Source organism: Argentina anserina, chromosome 3, assembly GCF_933775445.1.
Source record: "Argentina anserina chromosome 3, drPotAnse1.1, whole genome shotgun sequence".
NCBI classification, from domain to species: domain Eukaryota; kingdom Viridiplantae; phylum Streptophyta; class Magnoliopsida; order Rosales; family Rosaceae; genus Argentina; species Argentina anserina.
Window position 1 is genome coordinate 29,244,485 of NC_065874.1, and position 20,966 is coordinate 29,265,450.

General features: G+C 40.0%; 2 protein-coding genes across 2 annotated transcripts; both read left to right on the forward strand.

Moving 5' to 3' along the window:
• The first annotated feature begins 7,655 nt into the window (after positions 1 to 7,655).
• Positions 7,656 to 9,955, forward strand: LOC126787433 (scarecrow-like protein 14). The gene is made up of 3 exons (XM_050513320.1): positions 7,656 to 7,956; positions 9,235 to 9,707; positions 9,848 to 9,955. The coding sequence occupies exons 1-3, from the start codon at positions 7,656 to 7,658 to the stop codon at positions 9,953 to 9,955; spliced, it is 882 nt and encodes a 293-aa protein (XP_050369277.1).
• An 8,474-nt stretch (positions 9,956 to 18,429) lies between these two features.
• Positions 18,430 to 20,648, forward strand: LOC126786573 (scarecrow-like protein 14). Its single transcript, XM_050512426.1, has one exon. The coding sequence runs from the start codon at positions 18,484 to 18,486 to the stop codon at positions 20,305 to 20,307; it is 1,824 nt and encodes a 607-aa protein (XP_050368383.1). The 5' UTR covers positions 18,430 to 18,483; the 3' UTR covers positions 20,308 to 20,648.
• Positions 20,649 to 20,966: the final 318 nt, after the last annotated feature.

Genomic DNA, 20,966 nt, shown 5'->3' on the forward strand with positions numbered 1-20,966 from the left:
TCTGAAATACTTTGAGAACTAATATTGTTGCCGGTGATATTGTTAGGATTAACATGCTAACGTGAAACAACACAAAACAACCACATCGATCAACAGTAATACATAATTTTTGACGATACAAGTTTGCAAATCTCTATCATTGACAAAACTGTTAATACCATCATTGCATCAGTAAATTCCCAACTGTATGTTGGTAGAATAGTTATACTATTAGCTCTATATGAGAGCAACACCGTAAGTTTGTAATGTAGTTGAATATCAAGAATATACATCAATTCTGGTTTCACTATCTCTTGATTTCATTTAGTATAACTGATATAAATTGGCGTACAATTCGTTTAGTGTCCTACTAGTCAAATAACTTATGATCATTTGAAATACCAGTCAAATAATTTGTTTCAACATGGCTAGTTGCAGGTTCACAATCTCTGTCTGATTGAGAAATGGAAATCTAAGTTTGAACATTAAGCTAGCGCTAGTCAAGTCAAATTTGATGTTACAGAAAAATGTTCCAATTGTAGGAAAAAAATTTCAGTGCTCCCAGAGAACTACGTGGTAATGTCTAGTGGTCCTCCTCACCTGTTATATTTTGACACATGGATTTATTACACAAAAATTATAATTTTATGTATTTTTATTATTTGTGAAATGATCTTCATGAGTATTGATAATTTTGAACTAGAATTTTAGGTTTAGAGTTTAGGGTTTAGGGTATAAGGTTTTAGAGTATAATGTTTAGGGTTTAGGGTTTTAGAGTTTAGGGTATTAGAGTGTATGGTGTACGGTTTTAGAAAGAAACTCAAAATATTATTTGATAAAATAGCTTAAATATAATTTTTTAATTAAATCATAAGTGTCAAATACTAATTAGAAAAGAGTAACACTAGACATTGCCACGTGGTTCTCTTGGAAACTTAAAAATTTCTCTAGTTGTAGAGAATTGGAAATAGAGAAGTCATATATTTTCGGAATGTGAACTCACATACTTCGTTAAAGTGGCTTTCAAACAAAGGGAGAGCCCCAATTTCCTGGAATGTTTCTGATTATATGCTGAAATATTTTATTTTTTATCGATCTGTTGAACATAATCCGTTGATTGTTTTTCCCTCGCTTACCCAAGATTAAAAGTGAAATCTATCCTATTTCATTCGATAATTACTTTGATTTTTTTTTTCTGTGTATCCTTTGTAAGAGTTAAATTTGAGTTTTCATACGTATTCAAAACTAGGGCTTGAAAAAACGAAACTTATTCAGTGCACGGGCTGTCCATATACACGGGGCATCTCAGCCGTTCAACTCACTACGTGGAAGAAACTTTGTTCGTTTGAGATCAAACTCTTGTTTAGCTTTTGTTGCGCGAGTGAGGCTATCTCCTTCCACCTCAACGCGAGACTCTCTCCAAAAAAACTCCACCAAGCTCATCATCGCCAGCTCTTCTCCGTCTCACATCGTTCGACGATCTAACGTCATGCAACAGCACCAGCATCCTACTCCTTCTTCTACAAAACCATGTTTGTCGATCACACTTTCACCCACGTTTGTGTTGAGACCGAAATTGAAGCAGCAAGTTCAATCGGGAATACCCGGCGAAGCTACGAGCTCCGGCGAGCCATTCAACCTTGTATAAGGTAGGCCTAGCCTCATATCTTGGCACCCAATATGATTTTCCTTTTAATTTCATCAATCGAGCCCAACCCAAATCCCGCCGCAACGCCGCCTTTTCGCTGACATACAATTCATTCTAATCAATTCATCAAAGTCGGTCGAACTCAGATCATGTTCTTACAGTGGTGCTTCCTTTTCTAAGCAAACCAGACCTGATCACCAAAGTACCAAACCCATATACTTCATGGAGAATTATCACATGGTCTATCAATTTCAGTTTTAAAAGAATGAGAAAGGATTGTTAATTAAAAACGAATGAGAAAGGAAGATAGAGACCAGTGGAACAATATTACCAGTAGCACCAGAGGCGCGTGGCTGCACTTCTAACCTGTGGCTGCACTTCTAACCTGTGTATATACACGGCCCGTGTATGGAATAAGTTCTCTTGAAAAAAAATAGGCGATGGCTTGTTACCACGGTTATCGATCTGGAAAAAGTTTTCTCCCTTAATTTCTACTAAGTTTAAATGTTTTGCGCGGTCTCGTCAACACTCAACGGCATCTTTTTTCTGACTTCCAACTTCCAAGTCTTCGTCTGAGCTCCATCTCCTTTGCTTTTAACCCAGACGCGTTATTGGATTAGGGTTTAGCTCATCTCTCTTAGATAACTAGATTCTTCAACCCTACTCGCATATTATTCCACCCAATTAGAATTGTGTTTCGTAGCAATGGATCCACATTTCTCTGAATTTCCCAATGTCAATGATCAAACCCTTTTGCCTGATATTTTGAATGAGTACCCAGCTCGTGACCCTTTTGAAGGTCTTAGCTTTTTGGACCCGAACCCCATTAACTCTGCTCTATTGTCGGACTTTAGCCCTGAGGGAAACGATGGTGAGTTTTTTTATGGTATGCTCAAGTACATAAACAAGGTACTTATGGAAGAGGACATAGACTCAAAGCCATGCATGTTCAATGATCCTTTGGCTCTTCAAGCCACTGAGGAGTCTCTTTATGAGGTTATTAGAGGAGGGATGTGCCCAACTTCCCAAGACCAAAACCCTCTTTCTGTTGCTCAAATTGTACATCGAAATGGAAATGGGAATGAGAATGGGGATGAGATGATGCGTTCTTGCAGGAGTGAGCTTATGTTTCCTGATGTGGTTAGCACAAATGAATTGTTATTGCAATTCAACCGAGGGGCAGAGAAGGGTTGCGAGTTTTTCCTAGGGATTAGTTGATGAGTGCGGAGGGCAACAAGCATGTTCATGTTCGTTCAAGAGGAAAGAAGAATCACAGGAGGGAGGAGATAGATTTGGAGGATGGGAGAAGTAACAAGCAATCAGCGGTTCATATGGATGATGAGCAGGGTGAGCTGTCTGATATATTAGAAAAGGTGTTGCTCTGTAAGCCTATCGAGAGTAGAGACGCTCAAGTCTGTTAGAATGGAGAAAACAATGGACAGTCTGTTGGAATTGGTTATGGGAAGACTCGCGGCACGAATGGTGGAAATAAGAAGGAAGTGATAGATTTGAGGGGTCTTTTGATTTTATGTGCAGAATCTGTTTGGATAGATGATCAGCGGGCTGCTAGTGAGCTACTAAAGCAGATTATGAAGCACTCTTCACCATTTGGTGATTATTCTCAGAGATTAGCCCATTGCTTTGCAAATGCTCTTGAAGCGCGGTTGGCTGGCGCTGGAACTCAGTTATTATTGAGATAGTGTTGCTGTTCTGTCATGCAGCTTGGAGCAGCTAGGTTTTGTTACGTGCTCTGCACGTTCATCCATCTGTCATCTCCTCCTTGTTTTATGGTGATAGAGTTGATTAGTTTTTTTTTTCTGTCTGTCAATTAGGGAACACTGGTCCATGTTGTGAGGAATGTTTAGGGACTGTGTTTTTCTCTTGTATAAATGCAGTAAACTATGTTGTTCTTGTATTATTATTCGAATGAATCAATACACTTGAGTTTGAAACCTCAGCATGAATTTCTACATGGTATCAGAGCAGTGATCCTCATAGGACCTGTTTCTGCTCTTCCAACCATTATCTCATCCTCTTAGCTAATCATGGCACATCAAAATCAAGATCCTGTTAGTAGCTCTGAAATCTTTTCCTTTGATCCTTCACCAATAAGAACTGAGTATGTTGATGGAGGTTCGAATCAGAGCATTGTGGCCACTAGACTCAATCAGTTTAATTACTTGAATTGGTCGAGAAACATGGAGCTTGCCATTGGCGGAAGATCTAGAATGAGCTACATTAAAGAAAACAAGATTTCAACAGCTGATGCTGAAAGTTATGATAAAGAATTGAGCAAGGATCAGCAGGTTCGAGCATGGATTCTCAACTCTATGGAACCAAGTATTGCAGAAGTGTTCAACTATCATGAGTCTGCATTTGACTTGTGGGAAGCATTAAAGGAACTTTATGGAAGTGTCAATAATGCTGCAAGAGTTTTTCAGTTGCAGAGAGAGTTATTTGACCTTCAACAAGGTACTAATTCTTTTGTTCAACATCTTGGTATCTTAAAATCTAAATGGAATGAGATTGATATTCTCAGACGCTATATTGAAGAAAAGAGCTGATGAAGACAAAGTCTTCCAACTTCTAGCCAGTCTTGGACCAAAATATGAGGATTTAAGGAGCCATCTCGTGATGAGTGCAGAATTTCCAAAGCTCTCCACTGTTACTAATGTCATACACAATGAAGAAACTCGAAGAAAAGTTATGAATGTAGAAGTAGGATCAAGAAGTGCTGATGCTAGAGCCTTTACTGCAAGCCAGCCTACTGCAAATACTCGAGTGTATAAAGGGAAAAGACCTGAATTGTCTTGCACTCATTGTAAATCCATTGGGAGAGCTGGAATTGGTCATCTGAGGGAATCATGTTGGATTCTTCATCCCGAATTGAAGCCTAAGTGGAATGAAAACCATAAAGGCCATAAGGCTACTCCCAAGGCAAGCATGTGCAGTGCCACAGAGCCAATTGTGAACTTCACCTCTAATCCAATAACTCTTATCAACGAGTTTGCCAACTTCATTAACAGCAAGCAAGGAGGAATAAGTAGCAGTGAAAATACAACTGCATTACTTGGCAAATTTGCAGGTTTTTTAGAAAATTCTGATCTTGCTCCAGAAAACGATATTCCAGGTATTATTGTTGCTTTATCAACTGCCTTAGATATAAGCAAGATTGGTGATGTTTGGATAGTGGACTCAGGAGCCTCATAACATATTACAAATTATTCTTCAAATCTGATGGATTTTGAAAAATTAAAAAAACCTTCTCATATCTCCATTGCAAATGGAAATTCAGTTCATGTCTGTGGTAAAGGAAAATTACAGCTTTTTTCAAAAAATGTTAAGTCAGATGTTTTGTTTGTGCCATCTTTCCCTTTTAAACTTCTCTCAGTTGTAAAATCAACTCAGTTACTAAATTGTCTTGCCATTTTTTCATCCAATAATCTCATTTTTCAGGACCAAGTAACCAAGATGAAGATTGGTGAGGGATTCTTTTTGAATGGTCTGTATTATATCTTCACAAATCCAAGACCATCCAGTTTTTCAGAATGCTTTCTTTCCTCTTCCGAGTCAGCTTCTCAGCAACTTTTGTGGCACAACCGACTTGGTCATCCATCATATCATGTTTTGTCTAAGATATTCCGAAACAATTTCTGTAAGGTTGCTCATGAGTGTGAAATTTGTCATTTGTCAAAACAGACTAGATCTCCCTTTCCTATTTCACACTCTCGAGCAACCAAGCCTTTTGAGCTTGTTCACTCTGATGTATGGGGTCCTGCCTCAATGAATTCATATGATGGATATCGTTTCTATGTGATTTTCATTGATGATTACACTCGTTCTACTTTTATTTATTTGTTGAAATACAAAAGTGAAGTTTTTAAGAGTTTTCAGGATTTTCATAATCTTGTTAAAAATCATTTTAACTCTTCAATATCTATTCTGAGATCTGATAATGGAACTGAGTACACTTCTAATACCATGGCTAATTATCTAAGTGAACATGGCATTATACATCAAACCAGTTGTGTTGGCTCACCACAACAAAATGGAATTGCAGAAAGAAAAAATCGAGATTTACTGGAAAAAACTAGGGCTTTACTGCTTCAAAATCAAGTTCCAAAAAGATTTTGGTCTCATGCAGTTCAAACTGCTGCATACTTGATAAACAGGCTACCTAACAGTGTTCTTGATTTTAAATCTCCATTTGAGGTACTTAAGGGAAGGAAAATTGACATTAGCCATCTCAGAACTTTTGGCTGCATTTGTTTTGTGCATGTTCAAGCTAATAAAAGAGATAAATTTGATCCGAGAGCAGTAAAATGTATGTTCCTTGGATATTCATCTACACAGAAAGGATACAAGTGTTACAATCTTGTAACCAGAAAAATAGTTGTATCCAGAGATGTGCAATTTCATGAAAATCTTCCTTTCTATTGTGCTACTAATGTTCAGTCTCAGGGGGAGTATCTCAGGGATTTATTTCCTTTTCAATGCATTCAGAATTTAATGAGACTGTGGAAGATGATACAACAACTTAAGAAATTCATTCTCCTGTCACTGAGGATGATCATAGAGAACCGGCTGCAGTCATTGATGTAGAAGACTCTACTCAGCTCTCTCCTACTTCAACTAGAAGTGAATTACCTGGTTCATCACATCCTATTGTTCCTAGGAGAAATCCTCCTAGAACCAGAAATCCTCCTACAAGGCTGAAAGACTTTGTTACATATACCACAAAACATCCAGTGAATCTTGGCCTTGATAGGCTTGATACAGCTCAGTGTGCTTTCCTTAGTAAAATTCTTGCAAATCATGAGCCAAGAAGTTTTTCTGATGCAATACAGTACCCTGAATGGCAGAAAGCTATGCAAGATGAACTTCAGGCCCTCGATGACAACAAGACATGCAATATTGTCCCTCTTCCCAAAGTCAGAAGCTTGTTGGTGCTAGATGGATTTATAAGCTCAAATACAACTCGGATGGTTCTCTTGAAAGGCATAAAGCTCGATTAGTAACTAGGGGTTTCACACAGACCATTGGAGTTGACTATAAAGAAACATTTGCTCCAGTAGCCAAGATGAACACAGTAAGAGTTATTTTATCTATTGCTATAAATTCTGGTTGGTCTCTATCTCAGATGGATATCAAGAATGTCTTTCTGCATGGAGACCTTGACGAAGATGTATATATGAAAATTCCTCCAGGTCATCCAAGAGAGAATGAAGTTGGTATGGTCTGTAAGCTCCACAAAGCCTTGTATGGATTAAAACAATCACCTCGAGCTTGGTATTCCAAACTTAGTTCTGTTCTCATCTCATCAGGGTTCCAAATAAGTCAGTCTGATTCATCTTTATTTGTGAAAAACTATACTTCTGGGAAACTTGTGGTTCTTGTCTATGTTGATGATCTTATTGTTGCAGGAAATAATGAAAGTGAAATCCATAGCTTAAAGGCTATTCTTCATAATGCATTTGCAATCAAGGATCTTGGTTTTCTAAGTTAGTTTTTGGGAATTGAGATGCATCATACCTCTACTGGCTTGTTCTTAAATCAACGAAAGTATGTTGTTAATCTTCTACATGAAGCTGAAATGTCTGATTGCAAGCCTGCACGAACCCCTTTATGCAGCAAAATTGATTTGGACACCCCAGGCACAGTCCTTGATGATATCAGCTTATATCAACGCCTTGTAGGCAAGCTGATATACCTTACTATCACAAGGCCTGATATCACTTATGCAATGAGCCTGGTTAGCCAATTTATGCATTCTCCTAACTCTTTTCATTTCAATATGGTTAAGAGATTTTTGCGCTATTTGAAGGGTACTGTGAGTAGAGGCATAGCAATGAACAAGAATGATCATTATCAGATTATTGGATATTCAGATTCAGATTGGGCAGGAAATGCACTGGATAAAAAATCAACCACAGGTTATTGCACATTTGTTGGAGGCAATCTTGTTACATGGAAGAGCAAGAAGCAATTAGTTGTGGCAAGGAGCAGTGCTGAAGCATAATATCGAGCTATGGCATCTGTAGCTTGTGAACTCATTTGGCTGAAAGCTTTATTGCTTGAACTCGGTATCTCACATCCTTCTCCTATCGTGTTGTACTGTGATAATCAAGCAGCCATGCATATTGCTGCCAATCCAGTATTTCATGAACGCACCAAACACATTGAAGTGGATTACCACTTCATTAGAAATCAAGTTCAAGCCAAGGTTATGGAGACTGTGTATACCCGGTCCTGTGATCAAATTGCCGATCTCTTTACCAAGATCCTTTCCTCTGCACAGTTTGAACGTCTTCTTTCCAAGCTTGGATTAAGTTTTTCTCTTAATCCAGCTTGAGGGGGAGTATTGAGATAGTGTTGCTGTTCTGTCATGCAGCTTGGAGCAGCTAGGTTTTGTTACGTGCTCTGCACGTTCATCCATCTGTCATCTCCTCCTTGTTTTATGGTGATAGAGTTGATTAGTTTTTTTTTTTCTGTTTGTCAATTAGGGAACACTGGTCCATGTTGTGAGGAATGTTTAGGGACTGTGTTTTTCTCTTGTATAAATGCAGTAAACTATGTTGTTCTTGTATTATTATTCGAATGAATCAATACACTTGAGTTTGAAACCCGTAGCATGAATTTCTACAGTTATATACTGCTTTATCTTCTAAACAAAAGTCAGCTGCTGACACACTGAAGTTTTATCAAGCCTATATTGCAGTCTGCCCATTCATGAAGATGTTGATGATATTTGCAAACCATATGATTTTAAAAGCAGCTGAGAGAGCAGAAACACTTCATATAATTGATTTTGGTATCCAATATGGTTTTCAATGGCCCGTTCTCATTCATTCCCTCTCAAGAAGACCTGGTGGACCTCCTTACTTAATCATCACAGGAGTAGAGCTTCCCTCAAGTGGCTTTCGACAAGAAGAAAGAGTCCAAGATGTTGGAGATGAGAGATCCCACATCTAAGAAGTGGCAAAGAAAATAAAGCTTATAAGTGGGTGGATAATAACCAATTGTACAGAGGCTTTTTGTGATTAAAACCCAACACATGTGAGGTGGCTAAGTTGGGACAATATCGGTACAGTTGATCCACGGGCCACGCTTGTCGCTGTTTAACATGGTATCATAGCGGGTACCTCTCCAGTCGCGCCTCCAATTTGTCGTGGGCTCGAGTTGGGTGCCACTTTGTCATGGGCCCAAGATGAGTGTCATTATCATGCTATCGTAGAGTTTCCGATTGGATGGTCACCAAGTGTCGTTGGTTACTGGACCTTGGTTTATTTCGTCCCAGTATGTGGGATGTTAATCTATCACGTGCAGACCTAAAAATTAGGTTGCACGTGAGGGGGCGTGTTGGAGAGGAGAGATCTCACATCTAAGAAGTGGCAAAGAAAATAAAGCTTATAAGTGGGTGGATAATAACCAATTGTACTGAGGCCTTTTGTGATTAAAACCCAACACCTGTGAGGTGGCTAAGTTGGGACAATATCGGTACAGTTGATCCACGGACCACGTTTGTCGCTGTTTAACATAAGAGACAAGACATCGCTTGGCAAAGTATTGTAAGCGATTTAGTGTTCCTTTTACGTACTATGCTATAGCCAAAAAATGGGAGACTCTCCAATTTGATGACCTTAAAGTTCAAAGAAACGAGGTGCTTGCTGTAAACTGTCTATGCCGATTTAAGTATCTCCTTGATGAGTCAGTTATAGTACCCAGTCCGAGGGATACTGTTCTAAAATTAGTTAGGAAGTTGAATCCTGATGTCTTTGTCCAAAGTGTTGTTAATGGATCCCATCATGCACCATTCTTTGTTACACGCTTTCGAGCGGCACTATACCACTTCTCTGCATTGTTTGATTTGTTGGATGCTAATATTCTTCGCGAAGATCAAATGAGATTGGGGTTTGAGAAAGAGTTGATAGGACGTGAAGTTTTGAATATTGTTGCTTGTGAGGGCTCTAAAAGAATAGTGAGGTCAGAAACATATCAGCAGTGGCAGATTCGGAACATGAGGGCTGGTTTCAGACAACTGCCATTGGATGGTGAAGTCATGAAGAATATAAATGATAAGGTAAAAAGCACCATCCAAGACTTGAATGCTTGACTGTTAGAATTGACTCGCACAATTTTGATGATACATGCAACTTCTTCCCAACAGTGAAGGTGAAAAGCAAGTGTAGAAGAATGATTTGAGTTGTGGAAACAATGCAGGTGGACTCGAGCAGCTGTTATCTCCATATCACTGGCTCACTGCCCCAAGTTTGTGGAAATGGAAGAGCAGCAACTGTTATAGTTGTAGTTGTTGTATTGTGGTACTGATTTGTTGAGTTCTAGTATTTAGATGTGCTAGATCAGGTGCCTTTCTAAAAGCTTTATGTGTGGTGAAAGCTGCTCTTATAGGCCACTTACAAGTTACAATTCTTCCCCCATTCTTCTTCGGCATTAACTTCTGGTTTATGATTTTGAAGTTTACAGTTGAATCTTATTCTTGGTTGGCACAGGAACAAGTGTGATTCGGACTCTTTTGCAAAACTTCATCTAACTTGTGAAAGAAGAAAGGAAATAAGAGGAACTATTACTTTTTTGGGTCTCTCTCTCTTCGGTCAAAATTTTTCACAATAAGATATTCAATATTTACATATGGTATTCAAGATCATCTCTACAAAGTTTCATTCAATTTGAGAATAGTTTGAGCTTTCAAAATTGAAATTTACACGAACGGTTCACGTTGAGCAGTTTTAATTCATTCATTGATTTAATCTAATTTCAATACCTTAACGATGTCTGAATTAGATAAAATTTTGTAGAGATGATCTTGAATAATATACATAAATATTGAATCACTTATAGTGAAAAACATCTGACTGAAAAGTGTGCCAAAATTGGAACTTCACTCTGTAATTCCAGGATAGAAACTATATATATATATATATATATATATAACTTGAATGAGGTAATTATACTGCTTTATATTGATTGATATATGATCTGATACAAGGCTTAGCTATTTATAGGAATTGATTTGAACATTAGCACTATCACTAATGATGAATCCTAGCTGTTATAGCACCATGAGTAACATGTTTGTTGCTTTACACAACTCACACACAGCTCACTTATGCTAACACTCCCCCTCAAGTTGGCGCATACACATCAACCATGCCCAACTTGCAAAGTGAGTCATAAAAACATTCTTGGACACGCCTTTGGTGAGTATATCTGCAAGTTGCTCTTCTGTAGGAACGAACGGAAAGCAAATGATCTTAGCGTCTAGCTTCTCTTTTATAAAGTGACGATCAACCTCTACATGTTTTGTACGATCATGCTGCACAGGATTCTGTGAAATATTAATAGCTGCCTTGTTGTCACAGTACAGTTGTATAGCACACTTAGGTTTAACACCTAAATCTTGTAGCAAATTCCTAATCCACAACAACTCGCACACTCCTTGAGCTATACCTCTGTATTCTGCTTCAGCACTAGATCGAGCTACCACATTTTATTTCTTACTCCTCCACGTAACAAGGTTACCTCCAACAAAGGTAAAATACCTTGATGTGGACCTTCGATCTGTAATATTTCCAGCCCAGTTTGCATCTGTGAAGCCACAAACATCAAAGATATTGTTGTGATTAGAAAAAATTACTCCTCTCCCCGGAGCTGACTTCAAGTACCTCAAGATTCTTACAACAGTATCCATGTGATCCTCACTAGGGTTATGCATGAACTGACTTACTACACTTACTGCATACGCAACATCTGATCTGGTGTGTGATAGATAAATCAGGCGCCCGACTAGCCTCTGATAACGAGGTTTGTCAATAGGGACTTGATCTGGATACTCTGCTAACCGATAGTTCTGCTCAATAGGAGTATCAATGGGAGTGCAGTCCAACATACCTGTCTCTGTTAGTAGATCAAGGATGTACTTCCTTTGACACAGATAGATACCATTGCTTCCTCGGGCTACTTCAATGCCTAAGAAGTACTTGAGTGTACCTAGGTCCTTCATCTCAAACTCTGTGGCAAGCTGTTTCTGTAATCTATCCACCTCAACAGTATCATTCCCAGTAACTACCATATCATCAACATATATAATTAGGGCTGTTACCTTCCTTTGTTGATGTTTGAGAAATAACGTGTGGTCTGAATTACTTTGTCTGTAGCCAAGTTTCCTCATGAATTATGAGAATCTTCCAAACGAAGCACGAGGTGACTTTTAAGACCATACAAAGACTTTCCCAATCTGCATACAGAGTTACTTGGGGAAGCGGTCACATATCCAGGCGGAAGATCCATGTATACTTCCTCTGTTAGTTCTCCATGAAGGAATGCATTCTTGACATCAAACTGCCTAAGTGGCCAGTTCAAGTTAGCAGCGACAGAGAGCAATACCCGGATAGTGTTCATCTTTGCAACAGGTGCAAATGTCTCATCATAGTCTATGCCATATGTCTGGGTGAACCCCTTTGCTACTAGACGTGCTTTATACCGGCTTACTGACCCATTTGGATTATGTTTCACTGTAAACACCCAACGACATCCTACAGTCTTCTTGCCATATGGTGAAGGTACAATCTCCCAAGTATTGTTCTTTTGTAATGCTTCCATCTCTTCCTCCATTGCTTTCCTCCATTTTGGATCTCCCAATGCATCCTGCACTTTGTTAGGTACTGATACAGTAGATATTTGATTCACAAATGACTCATATGACTTAGATAATCTTTTGGTAGATATAAAATTGGCCACTGGATACTTGGCTTTAGTCTGAAGGGTAGGTTCATATTTTTTTGTTAGTTGTCCCCTAGTAGACTTATTTGGCAAAACATATTGTCTGCTATTAGCCCTAATAGAATGACTAACCTCAGATGAGTGATCTTCTGTACCAGGAGAGCATTGGTCAGGGGTATAAACAGTGGTATGGGAGACATGAGGGGTTGTTGTGTTGTCAGCTTCTGGTGTCTCAATCTCTTGAGTGACGACCTTTGGTGGTGCCTGTGTGGCTGACACATTGGTAATTTCAACAGAACCTGTTACCATATCGACTGGCTCACTTGTCTCTCTCTCTCCATGATACAGCTCTTCAAAATATGAATTCTCCCCCTGAAGAGCAGTATCAGAAGAGGAAAAATAACTCATATCTTCAATAAAGGTAACATCCATAGTGACATAGTACTTCCGAGTAGGGGGATGATAGCACCGGTACCCTTTCTGATGTCCTCCGTACCCAACAAATACACACTTAACTGCCCGGGCATCCAACTTAGAACGTAGATGTTGCGGAAGATGTACAAAAACAACACAACCAAAAACACGGGCATGAAGATTATGAAAAGAGGGTAATGAGACATGAGATGCAAGTACCTCATAGAGAACTTTCCCTTGAAAGACACGAGATGGAAGACGATTAATAAGGTGGGCGAAAGTAATGACAGCATCACCCCAAAGATATTTAGGCATGTTGGCACTAAAGAGAATACATCGAGCCATATCAAGTAAATGACGATTTTTTCTTTCAGAAACCCCATTTTGCTCAGGTGTGTAAGGGCAGGTTGTTTGATGAACAATCCCGTGTGTGTTAAAGAACTCCTGAAAGACATGATTCATATATTCCCCCCCCATTATCAGAACGAAGAACTCGAATGGTGGCATTGTATTGTGTTTGGACAGAGGTATGGAAGAACAATCCATGAAAGACGTGTGCATTCATCAATAAATGACACAAAGTATCGCATTCCTGATACAGTAGACTCTTTAGAGGGTCCCCAAACATCAGAATGGATTAATTCAAAAGGAAGAAAATTTTTAGGAGAAGTACTAGGGGAATAAGTAGATCGATGACTCTTGCCTAAAACACATGTCTCACAACATAAAGAAGACTTGTCCACACTAATAAACAAAGTAGGCATGGATTTTTTCATAACACTAAAAGATGGATGCCCTAAGCGACGATGCCATAACCAAACTTCACTTAGCTTGTCAGAAGTAGAGAGTAAAGCGGCCCGAGGCTATCCCCCTGGTTTTTCCCCTGCGTATGTCAGATCCAGATGAAACAACTGGCCCCTCAGATACCCCCGACCAATTACCCGTCCGGTGAGAAGATCCTGAAATATCACATACATAGGAAAAAAGGTCACAGAGCACTAAGCGTCAGCGTTCAATTGGGGAACAGATATCAAATGATGAGATAAAGCAGGTACATAGAGTACATTGTGAAGTTCTATGGTGGGAGTAATACGAACAGACCCTGTCCCTAACACGGGAAATGCCTCACCATTAGCATTAGTCACATATGGTACGGGTGGAGGTGACAATACTGTAAAATAAGATTTTTCATAAGTCATATGATCAGATGCACCAGAATCAATAATCCATGTATCAAAACTAACAGAGTGAGAAATATTGAAAGCCATACCAATTTGACCACGGCCAACGACGGAGGCTGTATGAGTTCCTCCAGCAGTATGATGATCATGCCCAACCACACCATAGATATCTGGTTCCGGAACTAATTCAAGGGCTGCTTTAGCTCAGGGAAGATAATTAGGCCTCTTAGGCCTAAGGTGTGGATATAATTTCCAGCATGTTGCACGAGCATGGTTAGTATCATGGCAATAAGAACAAGGAGGACGAGGCTGATTCCCGAAGCCTGGTGGTGGTCCGCGTCGGTGAAGGGGAGTAGAAGGTGCTTGTGGAAGAGGTGGTGCCGGAGATCGAGCACGAACAGTGAGACTGGAAACGACAGCCGGTGCCTGAAGAATACTCTCCTGCTGAGACTTATCCTTTCGGATATAGTTGAAAGCGATGAGTAGACTAGGTGGTTCGGTCATTCGGAGTAATTCGCCTTTCGCACTGGTATGCTTTGCATCAAGACCCTTTAGGAAATGGTGAACTCGTTCAAGCTCCTTCTCCTTTTGGTACCAAATAATATCCTCTTGATTTTTTTATCAAGGAAGGGCGTTTCACATCAATCTCAGCTCAAATATTCTTTAGTTTGGTGAAATAGTGCGCCACCGGTTGCCCATCCTGATGTACTGTCAAAGCTGTGCACATTAACTCATGAACCTGTATGAAATCAGAATCATTAGTATATAAGCCGGCTAGTGTCTCCCATATTGCCTGCGCAGTTGTGCATGCCTCCACCAGATCAACTATCTCATCATTCATAGCTTTCCACAAGACAGACATAACAAGACCATCATCGTCGTCCCATTTATTGTAGGCAACAACATCTTCAGGACTAGGAGCCTTAGTGACGCCGGTGACATGTCCCATCTTATGCATGCCTCGAAGGTGAGCAGTCATAAGTCGTTTCCATTTACGGAAATTGGTTCCGTTGAGTTTGGTGCCTCCAAATGAACCACTGTCAGAACCTTTGACAGATACTTCAAAGGTCGGAACATCAGGAAGCTGTGAACCCTCCGCTTCGTGTCCAAAACCCATTGAAAAGGAAACAATGTAAAAATTAAGGATTAGACCGCAAGAAAAGATACAAGAAATGGAGAACAATCTGTCGCCGGTGCACTTGCACTGTCGGTGAGCATACACTGGCTGAAGATAACCGGACCGGGTCGGGTTGAATTGACGGGTCGGGTCGGATCCGGTTCAAATCTGTCCGGGTCGGATCCGAGTCAAATATTTTTGGGTCGGATCCAGGTCAAATCTGTCTGGGTCGGGGCGGAATGTTTATGGGCCGGGTCGGATTGAAATTTGACCCGGGTGGTATTTTAGGGTTGAAAATCCCCAAAGCTCCGAAGAAAACTTCCAAAAAACCCAAACAATTTGTGGAAGGAGGGGGGGGGGGGCGGCGCGGTCGAATGGCGACGGCGGGGGCAGCAGCAGCGGCGGAACGGCGACGTCAGGGGCAGCAGCGGTGGCGACCTCGGGTTGACTGCGGATCTATGAGCGTCGGAGTGCGGAGGGAAGCGACTTCGGGCCGAGCTGTGGTGATGACTCCGGGGAGGGCAGCGACGGACAGCGACGAACGAGGAGCAGCGGAAAGACAGGCGGCCACCTCGAGAGACGCTGGAGTGCGGCGGTAAGCATGAGAGTGCGGCGGTGGCGATGAGGAGCAGCAGCGAGACAGCGGGTCAATGAGAGGCGAAGGTAGGCAGCGGCTACGGAGGCGATGTCGAGAGGTGAGTCAGGAGGTATGCAGACTCGGCTGGAAGAGCAACGGAGGACTGGAAGAGCACCGGAGCGGCGGTAACCGGCCGGAAAAAGGCGAAAAGAAAAAAGAGCACGAAGGCTCTGATACCAACTTGAATGAGGTAATTATACTGCTTTATATTGATTGATATATGATCTGATACAAGGCTTAGCTATTTATAGGAATTGATTTGAACATTAGCACTATCACTAATGATGAATCCTAGCTGTTCTAGCACCATGAGTAACATGTTTGTTGCTTTACACAACTCACACACAGCCCACTTATGCTAACAATATATATATTCAGCAATATAACTTGTTAGTGAGCATGATTTGTAAATCCATCCTTACAATTGGCATCAGAGCTTAAAGCTCGCATAGATTTCAATTCAACCAAGCAAAACTGAAGAACATATAGTTTGGGAGCCATAAGCTCGCATAACCTTTGTAAAATCCGAATACAAATGCTCCACATAATCACAAGTATATAAACTTATCAATAATGTCTATTATGGTTGCCATTGTGTGCAGACTATAAATGTAGGATGAAGGCTTTGATCTTCTATTAGCCACCAACTGTAGCTTCTGAATGGGGATATAACTGTATGCTTGTGAGTTGATGGTGGTAACAAGGACCGTAGCCTCTTATTTATAGTCTTGTTCTTGAGAATTCCCATAAGATATGCACAAGGATTAGCTCAATAGGAATTCTAATGTAATACATCTTTGAGAGATCTTCTTAATGGATTTTTGATACACATACTCCATTAAGTACAAGGATGGATACTTATGCCAAATCCTTGTTGCAACTTGCAAGCAAGATTGTCATTAATTTGATCTCCTTTTAGCTTTGGGAAACTTGTGATTGTCCATATGTTCTTACAATATCCACTTGAAAATGGAAGATAACGACCCGAAGGTCTTGAATCGAAACGATCGAGGGTCTCGAATTCTATTTCGTCTCAATATCGGACAGAATACTGAGAGGAGGAGAAAGAGAGGGGATTGTTAGTCAAATGTAAGTGTCCAGAATTCCAGATCATTACATTAGTCCCCAACAAGTTGGGCATACCGCATACCATGTCTTGGGTATTTTTTTTCCAAACTACCTAGATGAAAGATCTTCACAATTAATGCACAATCTATATTTCCTCTTTTGTTATTTTAATTTTTTTATTTTTAGAGTGCAAATCTAAAGATATATGTGTGCGTAAATTACTAAAAAAGAAAAATCCGTAATTTAAATGTCGTCGTTTGTATATTAAGTGGACATTTTCAATGAAAATCACGTGTTGAGGACGAATCGTTTCACTCACTTTTTATTCTCATATAGGCATATCTAAACCAATTAGTAGTTAAGATGTGCCAGATTTGGCTCGTCAATTGATTTGATCATTATTTCGTAGTCTTGCGACTCTTGTCACATTTGGTTTACTCAAAGAGTTTTTTTCACCAACAGTCCCTCAACTCTGGTGTACCTACCAATGTGATACCTCAACTCTTAATCGTACCAATGTGATACCCAGACTCTAGTATTGCTATCATTGAAGTACTTCCGTTAGTTTTTTTTAACTTTTCCGTTATCTTGGTGACGTGGCAGGTACGTGAGGCCCACAAAGAGGGTTAAAAGACAAAATTAACCTCATCTGAGAGGAGCAATGTTTTTCCCGCCCTTTACTTTGAGAAAGACACCCAACAATTCCAATTTTGGCGTCAATTTTCCCTCCCTACTCCTTAATTTGTGTCTCTTATCTAAACTAAAGAACTACCGCCAACCAGTCGACCACAATCTGATAAAACCTAGATCAATCTCATTTTCTATTTTTACCCTAGCACAAACTAACAGAATAAATATAGAAATTTATATGGAACATCTCATTTCCACAATCTCATAAGAATATAAAAACACATAACTTAACGAAATTCAAATATATGTTTAAGTACCATTAGTTGCCACCTTTTATGTTGATCTGCCATGATTTTTGCTTGTAAGAACTAATGGTACATGTAGTTGAATTTCGTTAAGTTATGTGTTTCTATATTCTTATGAGATTGTGGAAATGAGATGTTCCATATAAATTTCTATATTTATTCTGTTAGTTTAACAAGTGCTAGGGTAAAAATAGAAAATGAGATTGATCTAGGTTTTATCAGATTGTGGTCGACTGGTTGGCGGTAGTTCTTTAGTTTAGATAAGAGACACAAATTAAGGAGTAGGGAGGGAAAATTGGCGCCAAAATTGGAATTGTTGGGTGTCTTTCTCAAGGTAAAGGGCGGGAAAAACATTGCTCCTCTCAGATGAGGTTAATTTTGTCTTTTAACACTCTTTGTGGGCCTCACGTACCTGCCACGTCACCAAGATAACGGAAAAGTTAAAAAAAACTAACGGAAGTACTTCAATGATAGCAATACTAGAGTCTGGGTATCACATTGGTACGATTAAGAGTTGAGGTATCACATTGGTAGGTACACCAGAGTTGAGGGACTGTTGGTGAAAAAAACTCTTACTCAAACAGTTCGATTGTCTTTTGACTTCTGAGTTCTGAGCTTGTCAACTCATCCGAGCTCCATCTCCTGTCCTCCTCTGCTTTTGACTATCTCTTCTGAAGCGCCTATGAGATTATCTTTCTCCGGTACGCAGACCCTTCACCCAAAGTCGTATCGAGTCTCCTTCAATTTCGTTGTATTTCATAGCCATGGATCCAAGTTTCTCTGAATTTCCCATACTCAATGATCAAATTCTTATGCTCGATATGTTCAAAGAGTACCCAATTGCTGACCCTTTTGAAGATCTTAGCTTTTGGGACCCAAATCCCGTTAACTCTGCTCCGTCAACGAGGTTTAGCCCCGAGGGACATGATGGTGAAACTTCTGATGGTGTGCTCAATCACAAAAACCAGGTACGTATGGCGGAGTTCCCAACTTTTCAACACCAAAACCCTCTTTGTGTTGATCAAAATGAGTCTGGAAATGGCAATAGGAATGGGATGGTGGGTTCTTACAGGAGTGAAATTATGGCATTGGCTCCTGATGTGGTTGGTGAAAATGAATTGGTAATGCAATTTTACCGAGGGGCAGAGGAGGGTAGTAAGTTTCTTCCTAAAGGTCAGTTGATTAGTGCCGAGAGCACTAAGCGGTATACTGTGGCGGATAGGAAGGATGTGAGTGAGCATTTTGGTGTTGGTTCAAGAGGAAAGAAGGGTCATCGGAGGGTGGAGATAGATGGGAGGAGTAACAAGCAATCGGTGGTTTCTCTGGATGATGAGGAAGGTGAACTATCTGATACTTTTGACAAGGCATTGGTCTGTAAGCCCGTCGAGAGTAAAGACGATCAAGCCTGTCAGAAATCTAGCGGCAAGAATCAAGGTAGTAACAAGGAAGTGATAGATTTGAGGGGTCTTTTGATTTCATGTGCAGAAGCTGTTTCGATAGATGATCGGGGGACTGCTAATGAGCTACTGAAGCAGATTAGGCAGCATTGTTTCCCTTTGGGTGATTATTCTCAGAGGTTGGCTCATTGCTTTGCAAATGCTCTTGAAGCACGGTTGGCTGGCACTGGAACTCAACTATATACTGCTTTATGTACTAAACAAGTGCCATCTGCAGATTTTCTGAAGTTTTACCGAGCTTATATTGCCATCTGCCCATTCATGAAGATGTTGATGATCTTTGCAAACCATATGATTTTCAAAGCAGCTGAGAAAGCAGAAACACTTCATATAATAGATTTTGGTATCCGCCAAGGTTTTCAGTGGCCTGCTCTCATTCATTCCCTTTCAAGAAGACCTGGAGGACCTCCCACATTACGCATTACAGGGATTGAGCTTCCCTTTATTGGTTCTCGACCAGAAGAAACAGTCCAAGAGACCGGGCATCGCTTAGCGAAGTATTGTAAGCGATTTAATGTTCCTTTTGAGTACTATGCAATTGCCAAAAAATGGGAAACTCTGCAATTTGATGACCTCAAAGTTCAAAGAAATGAGGTGCTTGCTGTTAATTGCCTCTGCCGTTTTAAGTACCTTCTTAATGAGACAGTTGTAGTAAACAGTCCTAGGGATACTGTTCTACATTTAATTAGGAAGTTAAATCCTGATGTTTTTGTTCAAAGTGTTGTTAATGGAAACCATGATGCACCCTTCTTTGTTCCACGCTTCCGAGAAGCACTTTTCCACTTCTCTGCATTGTTTGATTTGTTGGATACTAATATGCTTCGTGAAGATCATTTGAGATTGGGGTTTGAGAAAGAGTTAATTGGACGTGAAGTTCTGAATATAGTTGCTTGTGAAGGCTTGGAAAGAATAGTGAGGCCTGAAACATATAAGCAGTGGCAGATTCGGAACATGAGGGCTGGTTTCAGACAGCTGCCATTGGACCGTGATGTTATGAACGAAATTAAGGATAAGGTAAAAAAGGGATACCACTCTTATTTTGTTGTTAATGAAGATGGCCGCTGGATGCTGCAGGGATGGAAGGGCAGAATTATGTTTGGTTCCTCCTGTTGGGTACCATCTAGGACTTGAAATGCTTGACTGCTAGAATTGAGTCCAACCAATTGTAAACACAACATTTTAAATTGAAGGCAAAAGCTTTATGTTGATGAACTCTGCTTAAGTTGTGTAAAATATGCAGGCAAGGTATAGTAGTTGTTATCTGTATATCACGCGTACTGCCTTCAAGTTTAGAAGGTGAAAGAGCATAAACTGTTGTAGTTGACTGTAGTTGCTGTATTGCATTGCTGATTTCCGTGATTTGTTAATATGTGGTAGATCTGCTGCCTTTTATGCAGCTTTTATGTGGTGAAATCTTGTCCAACAGGCGGCACCTAACAATTCTTTCCCTCTTTTTTCAGTGCACTGTATAATTTTGGAGTTAGAGATTTTGGTTTGTGAATATGAAGTACTAGTTGACTGTTGAATCTTATAAATTTAACTGGCACAAGTTTGATTTGGTCTCTGGTTTCTTGGCTTTGCAAGAGTTCATCTAACTTATGAGAGAAGAAGAAAAAATGAAGATGAAGAATAAGAAGGCATATTCAGATTAGAGGCTTCTTGGTAGGTTTTGTTTTCTGAAGGTACGTATTATTTTGTAATCAATAGTGGATCAGGAGAACTTAGCAAAGTTACACTCCAATATTTATGTGCTCATATATGTGCGTCTTATTTCATTTTGGGCTTTTGTA